The sequence below is a fragment of the Xyrauchen texanus genome, chromosome 43 (genome assembly GCF_025860055.1).
Source record: "Xyrauchen texanus isolate HMW12.3.18 chromosome 43, RBS_HiC_50CHRs, whole genome shotgun sequence".
NCBI classification, from domain to species: Eukaryota; Metazoa; Chordata; class Actinopteri; order Cypriniformes; family Catostomidae; genus Xyrauchen; species Xyrauchen texanus.
Window position 1 is genome coordinate 32,804,097 of NC_068318.1, and position 22,500 is coordinate 32,826,596.

The 22,500-nt window shown below is 42.1% G+C and overlaps 1 protein-coding gene across 9 annotated transcripts in view; it reads right to left on the reverse strand.

Annotated features, from left to right (window-relative positions):
• LOC127635569 (splicing regulator ARVCF-like) overlaps positions 1-22,500 on the reverse strand; it is a 29,497-nt gene that overhangs the window by 4,872 nt on the left and 2,125 nt on the right. For 4 of the 9 annotated variants that reach the window (XM_052115687.1, XM_052115685.1, XM_052115690.1 and 1 more), the window contains exons 2-10: positions 20,988-21,131; positions 18,678-18,785; positions 15,089-15,959; positions 12,396-12,579; positions 12,209-12,326; positions 10,373-10,541; positions 7,690-7,758; positions 4,423-4,550; positions 3,545-3,695 (exon numbers count right to left, since the gene is read on the reverse strand). In XM_052115687.1, coding sequence (XP_051971647.1) covers positions 3,545-3,695; positions 4,423-4,550; positions 7,690-7,758; positions 10,373-10,541; positions 12,209-12,326; positions 12,396-12,579; positions 15,089-15,959; positions 18,678-18,785; positions 20,988-21,131 — 1,942 coding nt within the window. Of the gene's footprint in view, positions 1-3,544; positions 3,696-4,422; positions 4,551-7,689; positions 7,759-10,372; positions 10,542-12,208; positions 12,327-12,395; positions 12,580-15,088; positions 15,960-18,677; positions 18,786-20,923; positions 20,963-20,987; positions 21,132-22,500 lie in introns of those variants that run through there. The other 5 variants (XM_052115691.1, XM_052115692.1, XM_052115689.1 and 2 more) reach the window with 5 other exon arrangements.

The following is a 22,500-nucleotide window of genomic DNA, read 5'->3' on the forward strand; positions in this document are numbered from 1 at the left end:
ACGATATTACTAGAGTAAAACCACGGCTACTGTACGGTTACAGCGCACTGCATTACAGTGCACGATATTACTAGAGTAAAACCACGGCTACTGTACGGATACAGCGCACTGCATTACAGTGCACGATATTACTAGAGTAAAACCATGACTACTGTACGGCTACAGTGCACTGCATTGCATGATACTACTTGAGTAAAACCATGGCTACTGTACGCTACAGTGCACTGCATTAGACGATACTAATTGAGTAAACCATGGCTACTGTACGGCTACAGCGCATTACAGTGCACGATACTAATTGAGTAAAACCATGACTACTGTACGGCTACAGTGCACTGCATTAAACGATATTACTAGAGTAAAACCATGACTACTGTATGGCTACAGTGCACTGCATTAAACGATATTACTAGAGTAAAACCATGACTACTGTACGGCTACAGTGCACTGCATTAAACGATATTACTAGAGTAAAACCATGACTACTGTATGGCTACAGTGCACTGCATTAAACGATATTACTAGAGTAAAACCATGACTACTGTACGCTACAGTGCACTGCATTACACGATACTAATTGAGTAAACCATGGCTACTGTACGGTTACAGCGCACTGCATTACACGATACTACTTGAGTAAAACCATGACTACTGTACAGTTACAGCGCACTGCATTACAGTGCACGATATTACTAGAGTAAAACCACGGCTACTGTACGGTTACAGCGCACTGCATTACAGTGCACGATATTACTAGAGTAAAACCACGGCTACTGTACGGTTACAGCGCACTGCATTACAGTGCACGATATTACTAGAGTAAAACCACGGCTACTGTACGGATACAGCGCACTGCATTACAGTGCACGATATTACTAGAGTAAAACCATGACTACTGTACGGCTACAGTGCACTGCATTGCATGATACTACTTGAGTAAAACCATGGCTACTGTACGCTACAGTGCACTGCATTAGACGATACTAATTGAGTAAACCATGGCTACTGTACGGCTACAGCGCATTACAGTGCACGATACTAATTGAGTAAAACCATGACTACTGTACGGCTACAGTGCACTGCATTAAACGATATTACTAGAGTAAAACCATGACTACTGTATGGCTACAGTGCACTGCATTAAACGATATTACTAGAGTAAAACCATGACTACTGTACGGCTACAGTGCACTGCATTAAACGATATTACTAGAGTAAAACCATGACTACTGTATGGCTACAGTGCACTGCATTAAACGATATTACTAGAGTAAAACCATGACTACTGTACGCTACAGTGCACTGCATTACACGATACTAATTGAGTAAACCATGGCTACTGTACGGTTACAGCGCACTGCATTACACGATACTACTTGAGTAAAACCATGACTACTGTACAGTTACAGCGCACTGCATTACAGTGCACGATATTACTAGAGTAAAACCACGGCTACTGTACGGTTACAGCGCACTGCATTACAGTGCACGATATTACTTGAGTAAAACCACGGCTACTGTACGGTTACAGCGCACTGCATTACAGTGCACGATATTACTACAGTAAAACCACGGCTACTGTACGGATACAGCGCACTGCATTACAGTGCACGATATTACTAGAGTAAAACCACGACTACTGTACGGTTACAGCGCACTGCATTACAGTGCACGATATTACTAGAGTAAAACCACGGCTACTGTACGGTTACAGCGCACTGCATTACAGTGCACGATATTACTAGAGTTAAACCACGGCTACTGTACGGTTACAGCGCACTGCATTACAGTGCACGATATTACTAGAGTAAAACCACGGCTACTGTACGGTTACAGCGCACTGCATTACAGTGCACGATATTACTAGAGTAAAACCACGGCTACTGTACGGTTACAGCGCACTGCATTACAGTGCATGATATTACTAGAGTAAAACCACGGCTACTGTACGGTTACAGCGCACTGCATTACAGCGCACGATATTACTAGAGTAAAACCATGACTACTGTACGGCTACAGTGCACTGCATTAAACGATATTACTAGAGTAAAACCATGACTACTGTACGGCTACAGTGCACTGCATTGCATGATACTACTTGAGTAAAACCATGGCTACTGTACGCTACAGTGCACTGCATTACACGATACTAATTGAGTAAACCATGGCTACTGTACGGCTACAGCGCATTACAGTGCACGATACTAATTGAGTAAAACCATGACTACTGTACGGCTACAGTGCACTGCATTAAACGATATTACTAGAGTAAAACCATGACTACTGTACGGCTACAGTGCACTGCATTAAACAATATTACTAGAGTAAAACCATGACTACTGTATGGCTACAGTGCACTGCATTAAACGATATTACTAGAGTAAAACCATGACTACTGTACGCTACAGTGCACTGCATTACACGATACTAATTGAGTAAACCATGGCTACTGTACGCTACAGTGCACTGCATTACACGATACTTATTGAGTAAACCATGGCTACTGTACGGTTACAGCGCACTGCATTACACGATACTACTTGAGTAAAACCATGACTACTGTACAATTACAGCGCACTGCATTACAGTGCACGATATTACTAGAGTAAAACCACGGCTACTGTACGGTTACAGCGCACTGCATTACAGTGCACGATATTACTAGAGTAAAACCACGGCTACTGTACGGATACAGCGCACTGCATTACAGTGCACGATATTACTAGAGTAAAACCACGACTACTGTACGGTTACAGCGCACTGCATTACAGTGCACGATATTACTAGAGTAAAACCACGGCTACTGTACGGTTACAGCGCACTGCATTACAGTGCACGATATTACTAGAGTAAAACCACGGCTACTGTATGCGGTTACAGCGCACTGCATTACAGTGCACGATATTACTAGAGTAAAACCACGACTACTGTACGGTTACAGCGCACTGCATTACAGTGCACGATATTACTAGAGTAAAACCACGGCTACTGTACGGTTACAGCGCACTGCATTACAGTGCACGATATTACTAGAGTAAAACCACGGCTACTGTACGGTTACAGCGCACTGCATTACAGTGCACGATATTACTAGAGTAAAACCACGGCTACTGTACGGTTACAGCGCACTGCATTACAGTGCACGATATTACTAGAGTAAAACCATGGCTACTGTACGGTTACAGTGCATTGCAATGCACAATATTACTAGAGTAAAACCATGACTACTGTACGGTTACAGTGCATTACAGTGCACGATATTACTAGAGTAAAACCACGGCTACTGTACGGTTACAGCGCACTGCATTACAGTGCACGATATTACTAGAGTAAAACCACGGCTACTGTACGGTTACAGCGCATTGCAATGCACGATATTACTAGAGTAAAACCACGGCTACTGTACGGTTACAGTGCATTACAGTGCACGATATTACTAGAGTAAAACCATGGCTACTGTACGGTTACAGAGCACTGCATATTTTTACTGAAAAACATGACAAAAATACAAGAAAGTTTTTTACAATTTAAGGTCTGATGTTACCAATGAGATCTTTGTTTTTGTGGTCGATGGCGAGATTTCTCAGTGCGATGGCGATCGCTCGCACCACTTTATCCGCATCAGAATGAAGCAACTCGACGAGCACCGGCAGACCTTTCTCCTTACGCACAATCGCTCGGATATAATTGGACCACTGAGAAAAGAAAGACATTTCATTATGTTTCAGGATTTTCTGGTATCATGATTTTAAATTCAGGATTTTCTTCTTAGCAATGTAGTTTAAATGAGGTTTAAACGATATTTTAAGGAGTCTCATGAGTAAAGACCAAACTAGAGTAGTCTCACACGGTCAGACTTACTGTATAAAGTCTGTTCCACGGCCCACTTAGATTTTCTGTGTGCCAGTGTACCAGCAAATTTAGACATATTTATTGTTTTTAACAAAGTACAAACACAATCACTAAGTCACAAAGGCAAGAAGAAAGGAAAAAATCAGCACATCATGCATTGACTGTTCACATGCAGCTTAGTAACTCCATTCACTCCCATTAAAACACATCCGAAAGCACAAGCTCGCTGTGAACAAAAGATCAAATTTGGTGAACTCTGACCTGCGATTCCATATAATGAGAGGACGCATGACCAAAAGATGGTCAAAACGTTACACACTGAACTCGTGGCTCAATACAAAGAATACAAATTTCAAAGTTACATGTTTTAATGTTGCAAGTGAATAAATGAAGTATCCACAAGCCGTTCCTCTCTAAAGTCGCATGAATCCAGCTAATCAGATTAGAGCTTGCCAGATCAAGAAAGTGCTTTCCAGTTTGGTGTGCAACATACATCAGACAGTCAGTGAACAGACTGTAGGCGAGTCCAGGGGCATGTTGTCTGAGACTACACTGTAAGTGAACACTCACGGCCCAGTGTCCAGCAGACAGGTTCTGAAGCGCTCCGGCCGCAGCCTCCAGCGTATTGTGGTTCTGGCTCAGTTTGAGGAGTGACAGGTGAAGTCGCACCACCTCCGGCAGGTACAGAAGCTCCAGGCCTGCAGAAACAGCCACAGATCCACAAACATCTGAACATCTGAGCCTCCGTTAACATTCATGATTCATGAGAACACTGACGTTTCATGGGAATGTTTGACGTTTGAACGGGCTGCTGGGATATTCCTTGTACAAAAAAAATATCTTTTTTTTTTTTTACAAACTTCCATGGCTGAAATGTATTATTTTGTCATTTATATTTTATCTTATGATGAAAGCCAAAATATTAAATGCTGTGGATCAATATTTACTGAGTAATCCATCATTTCATAGAGAAGAGTCAAAATGACCATTTCACCTATGATTTACGAGCAAAACTACAGGTCAAACAAATATCCTTAGAAAGATGTCAGCATCATGATTTCACTTTTACTCAGAGATGGGTAGATCTATTTCTAAAATCAGTTGAGATCAGCACCTTCTGTTGCATTATGTGACACCGGCGTGAGTCCAAAAATGGAAAAAAACACTTTTTGTGTTATTTTTCCAAAGTTGGAGTGTCTATAAATCCAGAAGCATTAAAGATATCTTCATATCCTTTTAAATTCTGCTTCAGAACAAACTTTTCTGACTGTATACTCATTTTTAACGCCCTACATGGTTGAATCTCAGAGATATGGGGCTCTCAACGTAGCTCCACGTGCTATCTGGAGTGGAGTGGTGGTGGTGTAGTGGGCTAAGCGCATATCTTGTTATCAGAAGGTCGCTGGTTTGATCCCCACAGTCACCACCATTGTGTCCTTGAGTAAGGCACTTAACTCCAGGTTGCTCCGGGGGGATTGTCCCTGTAATAAGGGCTCTGTAAGTCACTTTGGATAAAAGCATCTGCCAAATGCATAAATGCAAATGTTTTACACATTTGAAAGGTGGAAAACCAAATGTGTGCAAAATAATGGACTACTCTGTAAATATTGATCAACGGCATGTAATATTTTGGCTTTTATCATCATTTACAGTATGTACTTCACTATAAAAAAATAAAAATGTTGCCGGGACCACTGGTTTAGTTGCCTACTTTAAGCAGACAGATGTTAACATTGAATAAATTTACATTTATGCATTTGGCAGATGCTTTTATCCAAAGTGACTTACAGTGCACTTATTACAGGGACAATCCCCCCGGAGCAACCTGGAGTTAAGTGTCTTACTCAAGGACACAATGGTGGTGACTGTGGGGATCGAACCAGCAACCTTCTGATTACCAATGTATTATACAGTGCACTTATTACAGGGACAATCCCCCCGGAGCAACCTGGAGTTAAGTGACTTACTCAAGGACACAATGGTGGTGACTGTGGGGATCAAACCAGCAACCTTCTGATTACCAATGTATTATACAGAGCACTTATTACAGGGACAATCCCCCCGGAGCAACCTGGAGTTAAGTGTCTTACTCAAGGACACAATGGTGGTGACTGTGGGGATCAAACCAGCAACCTTCTGAGTACCAATGTATTATACAGAGCACTTATTACAGGGACAATCCCCCCGGAGCAACCTGGAGTTAAGTGTCTTACTCAAGGACACAATGGTGGTGACTGTGGGGATCGAACCAGCGACCTTCTGATTACCAGATTACCAGATATGTGCTTAGAGCACTACACCACCACCACTCCACTACATTACATTAAATTAATACATTAAATCTCTCTGAGCAATAGTGATGCTTGATTTAAACACTAACAAAAGTGTCTTTTATTCTCGCTCTCGAGAAACTTTCAGCTGTCATAGCGGAGCGTGTCCGATGTCTAATACACTGAAGGGTGAATCTCAAGGTCAAGCACACAATCATTTGATTTTGGTGTGACATATGAAGCCGGTTTTATCATTAGACTGCGCATTATTTTCTGTGCATCATTTGCTACTTAAGGAAAATAATGTCTTGTTGTGAAAAGTCCATATGAAGAGAAATTGTGTTTTGTATAATGAAAATTAAGCTTTCTTTTTGACATTATTCTCAGTGTTTTTCTCTTCACTATAATAAAGTACTGTTTACTGAATTACAGTACATAAATCAAAAGCAGCACAACCAATTACATATACTTACTTTGCAATTTTATCAAACATTTATCAAACAGTCTGGGGTCATGTCAGACTGTAGGACTGAGAAAACTGTGTGCTGGTTTGGGGATTTTGTCTCTCTCAGACTTTGTGACCCAGTTACATGAAATTTCCGTTGAGTTGTCTTAAAGTACAAAGTGTTTTGCGCGGCACACAACGCTTTCATCCACTTCAATCTCTCACAGAGCGAAACACGCCACACTGTGATCTGACAGAGAACGCTTTAACACGCCACCGGTGCGCTCTAGACCCAAAGATCAATTTAATCTCCAGCGTAAATCGTTTTCTGATCTTCCTGCGACCGGCCTGCACAACTGATGCGTCGTGATGACAAATGTTGAGCACACAATCAATCTTTCAGTATCTGACCCTTGGTAATATAACGAATACTTTAGTGTTTAAAGATAAATCACACTTCTGCTGTTGTTTATGCATTTACAAAATTGCTAATTTTTCTATTCAGCCTTTATCATTGTGGCAGGGCAGAGGGCGGGTCGTGATTCCACACATCCGGCCCCTAATATTGGGCTGATTAGCGCTCGAGAGTGATAAAGGCCGACCGGAGACGGCAGTGTGAGAGAGAGAGTGAGTTACGGGCAGCTGTCCGACACCTGTGTGTGTGTGTGTTTGTCTTTTTATTTCAGTTTTATATCAAACTATTATTTATATTGTCAAGCCACAAAAATGCAGCCCCTTTATCACGCTCATGATTGTTTATACAAACGTGATTACTTCCTCGTTTGATTGGGGATTGAACTGTGGTCTCCCATGCAACTCATGCAACGTGCGACCAGTCGTGACTAGTTATTTGCGCACTACAATGTCCTTCACCAAACAAAATGAGCATTTAATATATATTCATAAATCATCACAAAAGCCAATCCAGAACACAAGCGCACAGCTTGTCTACATGGTCATTTGTTTAATATCACATTAGGAGCACAAAGTGTGCGATTAAAGAGAGAACATGTTACATTATTTATGCATTTACTGTTTTTTACTTGTTAGATATTAAATGGAGAACGGATGATGGTTGGAGGGTGAAATCTGGCAGGATGTAAATGAAATCAAACACTGCACCTTTCATGGGTGAACTCCTCTTGGGCAGATCGACACCGCTGCTCTTCTCACTCACTGCGTGTCGTTTGCCTGAACACCACACACACACACACACACACACACACACACACACACACACACACACACACAAATATACACACATATACACACACACACACACATATATACACACAAACACACACATACACACACAAACACACACACACATACACACACACGCACACATACACACACACACGTATACACAAACAAACACACACACATATACACAAACACACACACACAAACAAACACACACACGTATACACACACATATACACACATATACACAAACACACACACACACACACACACACACAAACACACACACACACATATACACAAACACAAACACACACAAACACACATATACACAAACACACACACACACACACAAACACACATATACACACATACACAAACACACATATACACAAACACACACACACACACACACACATATACACAAACACACATATACACAAACACACACACACACACACGTATACACGAACACACACACACACACACACACACACACACACAAATATACACACATATACACACACACACACACATATATACACACAAACACACACATACACACACAAACACACACACACATACACACACACGCACACATACACACACACACGTATACACAAACAAACACACACACATATACACAAACACACACACACAAACAAACACACACACGTATACACACACATATACACACATATACACAACACACACACACACACACACACACATATACACAAACACACACACACACAAACACACACACACACATATACACAAACACAAACACACACAAACACACATATACACAAACACACACACACACACACAAACACACATATACACACATACACAAACACACATATACACAAACACACACACACACACACACACATATACACAAACACACATATACACAAACACACACACACACACACGTATACACGAACACACACACACACACACACATATACACACACAAACACACACTCATGTCAATCAACAAGAGCAGCTGTTGTCTAGTGTGTGTGTGTGTGTGTGCAGTGGAGCACGTCACACTTCAAATAGAGCTAAATCGATATATCAGTTTTACCGATTAATCGATGCAGACAGATGCTTTGGAACTATCGGTTATCGTCAAAAATGTATTCCTCTGTGTTCTTCAAACTTTCATCACTGACAACATTCATCCATAAATTCGTTCTCACTTTAATGCATATTTTGTCATTTTGATTAGATAAGAGTTCTAAATTGACGCGAGGGCATGCAACTAAACATTTAACTATATGAAAACGTGCTCCTTTAGAACATATATTGTATGTCTCGTCATTTAAGTTCGTCTGGTTAATATATAGGCTATAAAAAGCTTAATGTGGTAAATACTTAAAAACAGAGTTCTGTAACGACAAGTCTCCGTCATTTCAAAATAAGAGTCCCATGTGTGTTTTGGCCGGTTAGAAGTCCGGTGTGCACCAAATCTTTGTTTTTCTCCCCAATCTGTAGCACCCAATTCCCAATGCGCTCTGAGTCCTCGTTGTAGCGTAGTGACTCGCCTCAATCCGGGTCGTGGAGGACGAATCTCAGTTGCCTCCGAGTCTGAGACCGTCAATCCACGCATCTTATCACGTGACTCGTTGAGCATGTTACCATGGAGACGTAGCACGTGTGGAGGCTTCACGCTATTCTCCGCGACATCCGCACACAACTCGCCACAAGAGCGAGAACCACATTATAGTGACTACGAGGAGGTTACCCCATGTGACTCTACCCTCCCTAGCAACCGGCCCAATTTGGTTGCTAAGGAGACCTGACTGGAGTCACTCAGCACGCCCTGGATTCAAACTCACGACTCCAGCAGTGATAGTCGGCGTTAATACTTGCTGAGATACCAAGACCCTCCCTAGCAACCAGGCCAATTTGGTTGCTAAGGAGACCTGACTGGAGTCACTCAGCACGCCCTGGATTCAAACCCGCGACTCCAGGTGTGATAGTCAGCGTTAATACTCGCTGAGATACCAAGACCCTCCCTAGCAACCAGGCCAATTTGGTTGCTGAGGAGACCTGACTGGAGTCACTCAGCACGCCCTGGATTCAAACCCGCGACTCCAGGTGTGATAGTCAGCGGAAATACTCGCTGAGATAGACAGACCCCCCTGTGCACCAAATCTGAATTTTTCTGGTTATTATTGGGATTTTATTGTATTTATTTTGGACTCTTTTAGGAAATTATTACATAATTTAAACATACAAAACAAATCAGGCAACGACGCAAATGCGCCCACATAATGCTGAACGTAATTTGTATGGCGGAATTACAAACTTGCAGGTCAGTCCTGAGTACTTCATAGCAGAGGACAATCTGGACCGAACAGACCGGAATCATCTCTTTAACATTCCAAGTGCACTTGAATATATCGCACATCTGGATACACACAAGTTATAGCGCTCTTCAACATCATTGAACATTATTTGAGGAATAACTACTGCCATTAACGATACAAAATGTAAACAAACATCTCTTTTAAATAAACTTTAGTTTACCGCCTGCTTTTCCTCGCCTGTATATTCCAATGAATCGCCATTGATTCGGTAAATGTCTGACCTTTGGTTGCGCGTCCGTTGAAGCGGTCCGACTCCTCTTTCTTCTTGTAGGGGCCGCCTGATTTCACAGTGTGATTGGCTTCATGCATATGACATTTTTCAGCTCCGGGCACCTCCTTGTGTACGTGGTAGGAGAGGTTCCGCAGAATACAAACGCAGTTCTCCACCGACTGCAAAAACGTGTGAGAAACACAGGTGTACATATGAAAAACAGCAGGAAAAATGACAAACATTAATATTAAATGCACTGAACAAAATGCATATATAGCGCAGACTCTGTAACCTATAATAGAAGAGTAAATATATGTAAAAGATTTCAAATCTGTCATCACTACGACATCAGAAAGCTGGTTAAGGCTCGAAATTGGTGTATGGATTTGCACGAGCTGTGTTATCGGCCTTCTCGTTACTCCTGTATACTATACATACTCTGCCGTTTTATTCACTGTTGCTTCACTTTATTTCCAGATATACAAGAGTTGTTGCCATGTTTGTTTCCTTCCACTTTCTATCGCGACCTGCAGCAGAACTACGCTGCAATAGTGGGGTTTTCCTCTTACATAAAACTCTGGGATTCCCCCGGTGTACTTGAGTGCATATACATGAACGTGAGGGACCGTCTATGTTTCACAGTGGTGTTTATAAATGGTATAGTTTGAAGTTGCTTTTCCCACTGTGCTCCCAGACATGTTGAATTCTTTCCGCTGTGTTGACTAGTTGTTGGGCTCCATCCTTAGTTAGATATGCAGTCTGATCATGCACATGCGCACTCTTCAAACCTCCATCAGTTTACCGGGAAACCTAGATGTGTTAAACCACATTCTCGGAAACCAGCGTTTTAGTTTACATGACGTTTCAGAACGCAGCTTTCTGCTAAAACCCTGGAAAAACCGTTTTCTAAGTGCATGTAAACGTGTTCACTTACTCACCCTCTTGTCATTCCAAACCCATTAGACTTTACACAGATTTTAATTTGGCATATTGCGGTCAAATATGAGACAAGTCCGTGCAAATACAGCATCACTGACATCCTTCGTGCGTCACTTTTAGAATCGTTTCCTCACACAAAGCGATCATATTGCTTCAGATGACTTGGAATATAACACAAAAGATCAAACGGACCACTTTTAGGATACTTTTATAATGTTTCAGTCCTTTTTATAAAACCATCATCAATTTACATTGTAGGGAAAGAGCAGCGTGAACATACTGCTCAATATTTCCTTTAGTGTTCCACAAAAGAGAGTCAGACATTCAGGTTTGGAACAACATGAGGGTGAGTAAATGATGACAGAATATTCATTTATATGTGAACTGTCTCAGTCAGCAGTACATTATTTTTCTTCTCTCTCTGAGTCTATTTGTTTGCTGTTTCTAATTCATGATCAGATGCGCTGCAGGTGTACAGGTGTGCAGGTGTGCAGGTGTGCAAGTGTGCAAGTGTGCAGGTGTACAGGTGTGCAGGTGTGCAGGTGTGCAGGTGTGCAGGTGTGCAGGTGTGCAAGTGTGCAGGTGTGCAAGTGTGCAGGTGTGCAGGTGTGCAGGTGTGCAGGTGTGCAGGTGTGCAGGTGTGCAGGTGTGCAGGTGTGCAGGTGTGCAAGTGTGCAGGTGTGCAGGTGTGCAGGTGTGCAGGTGTGCAGGTGTGCAGGTGTGCAGGTGTGCAGGTGTGCAGGTGTGCAGGTGTACAGGTGTGCAAGTGTGCAGGTGTGCAGGTGTGCAGGTGTGCAGGTGTGCAGGTGTGCAGGTGTGCAGGTGTGCAAGTGTGCAGGTGTGCAAGTGTGCAGGTGTGCAAGTGTGCAGGTGTGTCGTGATCTGAATATCTACTTCAAATTCTTACTTTGTTATTTATGTCTCTCTTGGCAACAGCAGAATAAAGCGCGTGTAGAAGCGCGTCCACGAGTCCCTCACACTCGCGCAGTCTCTGACGCGCATCGGCGCCATCTGAACTCACGTTCCTGCAAACACACGACCGAGAGTGAACATCCCTGAAACTGCATTGAAAGACAAATGAGCTACAGACGAACCTCAAACATCCGGACGTATTCTTGAAGACCGTGTTCCACTCCGGATCTCCAGGTGTGGCGGGGTCGTTGGGGTCGCCCCTCAAACCCGAGTGTGGAATGATGATCTCCTCCGTGAGCGTCTGCAGCCCGTGGTTTATGACCATCATCTTCAGAGGCTCGTGCGAGGAGAGATTCCACAGGGTTCCTGATGAACAACGGGTCGTCAGAATGACTGAAGAAACATTACAAGAGAAGATCAAACTTCACTGCGGGAAAGACCGGATTACACCAGCACGAGGGTCTAATCCGGTCTTTCCAGCAGTGAAGTTCCATGATGGTCCAGGCTGATCTAGCAGAGTGATTCTGTTTACCAGCCAAGTCTGTATGTTCTGTGTCTTCTATTGGGGGTTTTCAAACGTTTTAATGCAAAGAACCCCCAAATATGATAAAAACATTTGCGAGGGACCGACATTTGTAATTATACATGCAGCTTGTTAAAAGAGCCATTTTGACTAGTTCTTCAACATGTTAGCAAATTAAATTATTGGCTTTAAAATTGTCATTATACTAAAGACAAAAATTATTTTTGTATATATTTTCTATTAAACATTATATTTAATTTCTAATTTAATGACAATGATAGACTAAAACGTTAGATATATAAACCTTCAATCCAAATCTATTTCTACAGCACTTTTCACAATAAATACTATTCCAAAGCATTTTTAAAGAATATGACCTATAAATATATTGAGTAATCTAAATGTTCTAGAAAAAATAAATAAATCAATAATTAACCACAAAAATACATGCAGATTAGTTTTTATTTCTGACTGTTAGGAAACAATGCGTGTTGTGAAAAAAGCTCTATACAAATTAAAAATTAAAATTAACTCTCACTTTTTTGTTTTTATATTTTCCAGACCCCCTTGGGCTATTTTGCAGCCCCTGGACATACCCATATACACGATTATGGGCAATTAATGTGGAAAACAGTTTAAAAAATGTTTAAAGCTTTAAAAACGACATTTCTTTTCATTTCATTCAATTTTAATTCTACTTCAATAAATTTTAATTACAATTCTTCACCCGCTTGTAAACTCAATTCAAATGTATCATCTCGATCATGATGTATTTGCTTTGTAATGTCTCAAAAGTGATTTTTTACTTAAAGAATTTCATCCAAACAGCTCCTGTGGCCAAGTAGATTCAATATTTTAAAGGCATTGAATAAAAATGTATTTAAATATTATACAGGCATGTTTCCATGAACACAAGGGAGAATGAGATTTAATCAATTTAATTAAAGTGCACTTTAACATTAAGTATATAGTGCATTCTTTATATACAATGAAACATTATTTACCTTCATATATTTAAAAAAATATATATAAAAATAAATGTTTTACCAAATGATTACTGTGGGGCCAGTCAAGTTTATTATGATAATATAATACTGACTTTTCATGATAATTTTGATGATTAGATTTGTTTTGTATAAAAGTGATATATTTCCCGTTTACTTCACATTCACCTGGAGCTTTTCTTTTGACACTTAAAATGCAGTTTGTAGTTTACAATGTTCTGCATCGATTATGGATGCAATCAAGTGTGCCGCACAAGCCCTCAAAAGTGAAGCCAGAACGTCTCGATCGCCCCCCGGTGACTGGTCCTAGTATAGGTCATAAGCCCCGCCTCCCCATGTTATTCAACGGGACATGAGACCAACTAAACAATTAAATTACACTTCACATATCTTTTTTCCAAAGATAGTTTCTGTCATTTACTGTCGTTTCTATCACGTTGATGTCATTTCAAGTGTTTGTTTTCAAAATAAGTTTGTTTTTAGTTATTTGATGCTATAAAAACGCTGCTGTGACATCATGATTGACAGCTGTGATTGACAGGTTCTCTGAGCGAAGTAGTCACTGATGCACCAACTGACTTTTTTTCAGGATCTTCGGAGGACTGAGGAGATTGGAGCTTTAAATTTAATATCTACATTTCTATAATTAATTATTTCACACCGTCAAAAGTCAAAAGGGGCGTGTGCTTGCGATTGATTCAGCGAGAGAGAGGGCGGGGCCTTGATTTCACGGCTTTACTTCCTGCTCACTACTGCGCAGGTCTGGTCCCGAAATCGCAACTGCGCAGACTCAAGTCCCAAGATGTCAGCACCATATCGGGACACTGGCGGCTTCAGTTCTCACCAATGGAAAAGAGCGAAGGGGCGTCGGCCATCTTTTTTTTACAGTCTATGGATGCAACATGGAGACTTTTTCTTTCAATATGCACGTAAACTGCTCTAAAAGCGGCACAACCACGAGCTCATGAGCCTGCGCATGCACAGAACAGCAGGTTAACTGATTATTCGGAAGTGCACATAAACTATGTTCACAGCTTTTCCAGTTTAATAATCCCATATGACCATATTGCCATTCTGATGTTATCTTGATTAATGGTGCGGCCCTGGAGTATCGGGAAATTACTCTGTGAATTATTTATTTTATATCATCAGCAAAATCATTGCAACTATATCATGAATATTCAATATATCACCCAGTCCTATTTAAAACTGAGACGTTTAAAAGGCATTCAGAATTCAGAATGATGCACAAACCAGAGGAGTCCCAGCACACCAGTCTCTAAAACACTCCAGATACTGGTCATACCAGATACTGGTGCACTTCTCAAAATGACGGGGTTGTGCACACCTGTGACGAGCTCTCTAACCTCCACGTCGCTCGTCATCCGCAGGAGTCTCAGCAGAGCCGGAATGCCGTTGGAATTCTTAATGGCCACCTTGTTGAAACTGTCCCTGCCAAACGAGATGTTCCTCAGCGCGCCGCAAGCCTTGCGATGGACCTCTGGTTTGGGGTGGTCGAGGAGCCCCACCAGGATGGGGATTCCTCCGAGCTGCCTTACCTCTTGCTTGACATTATCATTCTCGTAGCACAGGTGCTGCAGGTACGCCGCGGCGTTGGACTTCACCGGGTCCATCGGGTGACTCAACATGGCAATGACCTCACGCAAGTTCGGGTCTCTCCAACGTGGGTCCTTACGCATCGTGTCCAGACTCACCGTGCTGGCACGTTTCTGCGGAATGAGCGTCTGCATCCTGTTCAAATCCTGGAAATACAGGTGTGGCAGCGGCCCGAGGTGATCATCCACAGTGAGATCCAGAGACGGTCTCAAACGGAGAGTCCCGCCTAAGATCGGATGGCTGACGGCGGCTACGGCAGACTCCTGCTCACCTTTAGATGCGCCGTTACAGGCTGGCATAGTGTGCCCGCCTCGGGCGAAGCTATCACGGTGTAGCGGCAGCGTGTAGCAGTTCTCTGGAAGGTAGTTCCGGGCGGGCAGGTTTGAATATGTCGGCTGGAACGGGAATCTATGCAGTAAAGTGCTGCTGTGATTATTGTGAGTGTTGAACGCAGCTGAATGATCCTTGGCATTCTCGTTAGCTGGGTCAGTGGTCAAGCTGGGCTCAGGGTGAGCCGGGTCCTTCTCGTTCGATGTATTGGGTGCCGTAGCTTGGTCTGGGCACAATGTTTGAGAGTCGTCCAATCCTGATGATGAACTTTCCTAAACGAGGAGAAGAAGAGAACTGTCACATTCCATCAGTTGATTCCTTCATCCATGGCATTATTTTACATGTGAGGGCTGTTTGCACTCTCTAGAGGGTTAAATAAAAACAATCACTGACTCGGCACGGAGTGCGTTGTGTCACGTGATTAAACTTAAACTTCAAATGCGGATTTAAAACATTGACATGGTAGTACGCGTTATTATTTCAGATAGTCATGGCATGATAAATAAATAATTTAAGACAAATGATAATTCACTTTTTTATAACAGGATGCTAACATTAGCTGTTCGAATGGTTAGCACAATGTTACAAAGCGATTGTACAAATGGGGTGGAAATTACATAAATTTGGGCGTGGCCTGTAGCACCCCCTATGGGCGAATGTGGGGCATTCTTGGTGTGGGGGTACCAGTTACCCTGATGTATCAATGTGCCAAATTAGAACATTTTTGACCAGTGATTTTAGATATTGGAGTGCAAGGAGAAGAGGAATAATAATAATAATAATAATAATAATAATAAAACCGTCAATAACAATAGATTTCCTCCTACCGGAGGAATCTAAAAATGGTTATTAACATGAGTGCACTGAAAAGGTTTTTGTTGCAAACAGGGACGGATTACAGACCGGGCCAATGGGGCCAGTGCCCAGGGGCCCTTGACTGCCCGGAGGTGCCCTGGGCTTTAAGGCTGCGCAATCTAGTTTGGTGATCCCTCCGCTTGAAAACCCTTTTGGGCATGAACACCCCCCCAACTCAACAACTTTTGGGCATGAACAAAGAACCACCAATCCACCTCCCCACCCCCCCTTGAGATAATTGGCCCCAGAGCCTTTGCAAGTCATAATCCGTCACTGGTTGCAAAGTAGAGAAGTAACTCATCAATAGTAAATCATAATGTCATGTTAATGCCAAACTTATATATATATATATATATAAATCTGAGAGTCATGTGAGGGCACATCGTTATATAAAATACACAATGGCGTAGATTTAGCTCGAACATTGGTGGGGTTACAGTATGAAGAATTTACATGTTTCCATTGATCATGTACTTGCTTGTTTTGATCATTTGGGCGATACCTCCCCCCCATCCCCCCTGGAATCTACGCCCCAGAAAATATACAACGTGACCATGTGAGGACACATGGATATCCAATATACACTGTACAATGCCATTCTAAACTTACATTTTAAAAGACGACCTAAGATGATTTTTATGCCCTTTTTCTCTCTTCCTTTCTTGTACATCATTCATAGATTTCAGTTATATAAAATAAATACTATTGTTGGTCGTGATGAAGCATACTGTAGTTATTTGGTTTTGTAAGGCAGTGTTTTATGTTACAGCTGTACAACAAACACAATTGACCTGTAATATGTAAATTCATATTTTCATTCATTTCAGATGGTAAAGGCTTTGAAGAAGGTGCCAGTGTGGGAGTACTTTATTGAAGTATTGCTAGGGAATGTCAAATCTGTTACAAACTCAAAATCTCAATCAACACGGAGGCATTTTAATTTTATGATGCAAAGCATTATTCTACAGTGAGTGGAAAATTTTGATTTATGCTGTGGATTTGAAAAACTATCAGCCGACGCTGACTATCACCCCTGCAGATGCGAGTTTGAATCCAGGGCGTGCTGAGTGACTCCAGTCAGGTCTCCTAAGCAACCAAATTGGCCCGGTTGCTAGGGAGGGTAGAGTCACATGGGGTAAACAAATTGGCCCGGTTGCTAGGGAGGGTAGAGTCACATGGGGTAACCAAATTGGCCCGGTTGCTAGGGAGGGTAGAGTCACATGGGGTAACCAAATTGGCCCGGTTGCTAGGGAGGGTAGAGTCACATGGGGTAACCAAATTGGCCCGGTTGCTAGGGAGGTTAGAGTCACATGGGGTAACCAAATTGGCCCGGTTGCTAGGGAGGGTAGAGTCACATGGGGTAACCAAATTGGCCCGGTTGCTAGGGAGGGTAGAGTCACATGGGGTAACCAAATTGGCCCGGTTGCTAGGGAGGGTAGAGTCACATGGGGTAACCAAATTGGCCCGGTTGCTAGGGAGGGTAGAGTCACATGGGGTAACCAAATTGGCCCGGTTGCTAGGGAGGTTAGAGTCACATGGGGTAACCAAATTGGCCCGGTTGCTAGGGAGGTTAGAGTCACATGGGGTAACCAAATTGGCCCGGTTGCTAGGGAGGGTAGAGTCACATGGGGTAACCAAATTGGCCCGGTTGCTAGGGAGGGTAGAGTCACATGGGGTAACCAAATTGGCCCGGTTGCTAGGGAGGGTAGAGTCACATGGGGTAACCAAATTGGCCCGGTTGCTAGGGAGGGTAGAGTCACATGGAGTAACCTCCTCGTGGTCGCTATAATGTGGTTCTCACTCTCGGTGGGGCGTGTGGTGAGTTGTGAGTGGATGCCGCGGAGAATAGCGTGAAGCAACCACACACGCTACGTCTCCATGGTTACATGCTCAACAAGTCACGTGATAAGATGCGCGGATTGACGGTCTCAGACGCGGAGGCAACTGAGATTCGTCCTCGGCCATCCGGATTGAGGTGAGTCACTACGCCACCATGAGGACTTAGAGCGCATTGGGAATTGGGCGTTCCAAAAACTATCGACCGATTAATCCACTATCGATCAACCTCTAGTCATGAGTGTCACAAGATACGGTGAAGGCGAAGAGTTTGGAGTTTAACAAGTGCAAATGATCACCTTCAGTCCAGGTGACACGACCTGTTCATTAGAGCTGCTGGTGCTGAGCGGGTTCGATTCTGTATCAGGACTGGATGACTTCTCCATCCCGATGCCTGAACTCTCAGTCTATAAAAACAAGCATAAAACACAATTCTTTCCCCATCAGGTGCAAATAACCATCACTTATACAAACAGACACGCTCTTTAGGTTTTGTTAAGATAAACTACGTACCTTTTATTCAGAGAAATCCAAAATAAATGATTAGTCATTGATTATAAATTGTGTTTAAATCATTGTGTTATTACTTATTATTATTATAAGGCTAACTAAAATTAATATTTGATGACCCTGTGAAATGAAAATGTGAGATTTGTGGCTTTTATATGCTAATCTATATGCTAGTGTACTTTTAAAAGCTGACAAAATTAACCTGTAGCAGATATATGCTTGTAAATATTGATGACATCATCTTGCATGCAGAGGCATAGACCTTATTCACGCTAGCGACATCTTTGATTTTTAACGGGAATGAAAGTGAGGCTATGAGGGATTGATTTACCGTCTCTTCAATGCCATGAACAATATAAAGCAATTTAAGCACCAGGATGACATATTATGATTTTCTGGTCTACTGAATGACCTTGGAAAGATATTTTATCAATGTTTTGTCCACTGAATGATCCAAAAACACATTAAACAGCAGTACAGCCCATTGAAGAGACTAAGTCAATCCCTCACAGCCTCTTTGTCATTCTGTCAAAAATCATAGATGACGCTGCTGTGAAAATAGTGTATAAATTGCGTGTGATTTGACCACTTAAGCCCAAACCACAGCCACAGTCATGACTAAACCCTCAAGAATGTTTTCATTGGTCATCTTAATCACGCAGTCATCTGTGAATAGTTCAGACTTCAGAAAGATCGTCAATGGATCCGATAGCAATAACGTTAAGATACGTCTCTTAGTTTTCAATAACATTTTATTCTCCAAATTACTTGTTGGTGGAGGGTCTGGGTATCTCAGCGAGTATTGACGCTGACTATCACACCTGGAGTCGCGAGTTTGAACCAGGGCGTGCTGAGTGACTCCAGTCAGGTCTCCTTAGCAACCAAATTGGCCCGGTTGCTAGGGAGGGTAGAGTCACATGGGGTAACCTAATTGTGGTCACTATAATGTGGTTCTCGTTCTCGGTGGGGCGTGTGGTGAGTTGTGCATGGATGCTGCGGAGAATAGCGTGAAGCCTCCACACGCGCTACATCTCCACGGTAACGAGCTCAACAAGTCACATGATAAGTTGCGGGGATTTACGGTCTCACAAGCGGAGGCAACTGAGATTCGTCCTCCCCCACCCGGATTGAGGTGAGTCACTACGCCACCACGAGGATTTGGAGCGCATTGGGAATTGGGCGTTACAGATTGGGGAGAAAAGGAGACATTTTTTTGAAGAATTATTAAAGAATGAAGTACAAGTTAATGAATTGAAAAATAATTATTTAAAAAAAAAACATTTTATTTTGTAAGTTTCTCAGTGATAGGTGTGGCTGAGAAACGGATCATTCAAAGTTCTGGTCACCATTCACTTGCATTGTATGGATTTACATATTGATCTGTTTCTCACACACACCAATTATAACACTTCAGAAGACATGGATTAAACCACTGGAGTCTTATGGATTACTTTTATGCTGCCTTTATGTGCTTTTTGGAGCTTCAAAGTTCTGGTCACCATTCACTTGCATTGTATGGACCTACAGAGCTGAAATATTCATCTAAAAATCTTCATTTGTGTTCTGCAGAAGAAAGAAAGTCACACACATCTGGGATGACATGAGGCTGAGTAAATGATGAGAGAATTGTCATTTTTGGGTGTACTGTCCCTTTAAATGATTTGGTTGAAAAAACTAATCACACATAAAATGCTCTCTTGAATGAAAATGTCCATCCCCTTTAAATATAAGTACAATCTCTTTCCAAGCATCAATAGCAAGTATTACTATCAAATCATGGTTCACATCTATGATTTAAGTCTAGACGGATGTTGCTGACATTAATTAAAAAAAACTATTTAAAGCTATTTAAAAAAACAAACAAAACTAAAGCCATTCGATATGTCCCACGCCAACATCCCGTCTCAATAGCAAATTCATCAACATTCACAGGGTCTTCAAAGTTATTATTTGGCTCTAGCTAAATTAAGAAAAGTTCAAAAGTGCCAAACATTTAAATCCTTTTGTTTTATTTATAGCATTTGCATAATAATACCCAGTAATGAAGTCATTTGATAAAAAAGGACATCTTTCGATGAACCCTCTCGAGCAGAACGTACATGAGCGTCAGTGTTCTCCGAGCTTCCGGGGTCGGAGGTGATTGTGGACACGTCTGAGGATGGCGTGTCCGCCGGAAGAGCTTCCTCTGTCCGCTCCTTAGTGTCTGGATTTGACGGGTCGGCTGGTGGTTCCTCCGAATCTGGCTTCATTTGGACAAAAGACAAGAACATGGAGGGGAATCAAGAGAGGAGTGATCTGAATGCTTGTATTTACAGATTGTGACTTGCTTACAAGACCAGCTTAGTCTAACATAAATCGACATGCGCGACAAGATAGTGGTGGTCTAATTGGTGGACCAGAACCAATATTAGCTGGTGAAGCTAGTTGAGAACCATTGAGGGGACACCGGCACTCCTGATGCAAAACAAACTCTTAAACTAGCCTAAGCTGGTTTGCTAGTCTTAGCTTGTCTCCCAACATGGTCAATCTGATGGTTTTAGATGGGTTTTGGGCAGGTCTGGTTTAAGCTGCATCTCATTAAACAGCACCGTGATATCAAACTCAAAGTATTTTGATGAAAGTGTTATAAAATACAGGCTTCTAAAATCACCTCCGGCAATTTCACTGGGTTATTCTCACTCGACTGAAGGAGCGACGCTTGCAAACCGTCTTTCTCCCAGAGCATCAGTGAATTATACATGAGAGCAGCTTCTAAACAGCCTCATAAACACATCACGCTGCTTTCAGGAGACACACTTTACAAAAAAACATTTGCTCTGGAACTACTAAAAGATGCATTAAATAAATCAAATGCTATCGTTATGATACAACCTGAATGTCACTACATTAGATCAACACACCGACAAACATAAAGTGTCTCTATTTTCAACACTACATCTGTTGTTTATCGTGTTCCAAACTTAAATAAAACTTTGATATTTTGTTTTCGAACGCAGTGACATTCAGAAATTTTTAAGTGTGACTTAAAAGCTAAATTGTGGCATTTCTGCACCAATGGCGTCATAGAACACAATTAGAGAAAATAATAGCTGTTTTCATACAGGTTTCTCAAACATCGGTTGAACAAACACAAAACTCACATCATTAGTTGAGTCACAAGTTGACATGTCAGGCTGCTCAAACAAACGATAGTTTTGAAAGTTTGAAAGAGTCACAGCGTTTACCCTCTTCAGGAAGTCAAACTACCAATGGATTACTGGTGACTCTGGACTTGAATATATATATCACCTCGTGCAACCACACGTCCTTCTGCGCTGACATTGTGTTTCGGAATCGCTATACATGATGGTATGGTGCTGGTGTAGTGGGCTAAAGCGCATAACTGGTAAGCAGAAGTTTACTGGTTCGATCCCCACAGCCCTAGCAACCGGGCCAATTTGGTTGCTAAGGAGACCTGACTGGAGTCGCTCAGCACGCCCTGGATTCAAACTCATGACTCCAGGTGTGATAGTCGGCGATAATACTCGCTGAGATACCCAGAACCCCCCACACTCTTTTAAATCTCTTAAATAGATTTTGGGACATGTTAACACATTCAGGACTCTTTTGCAT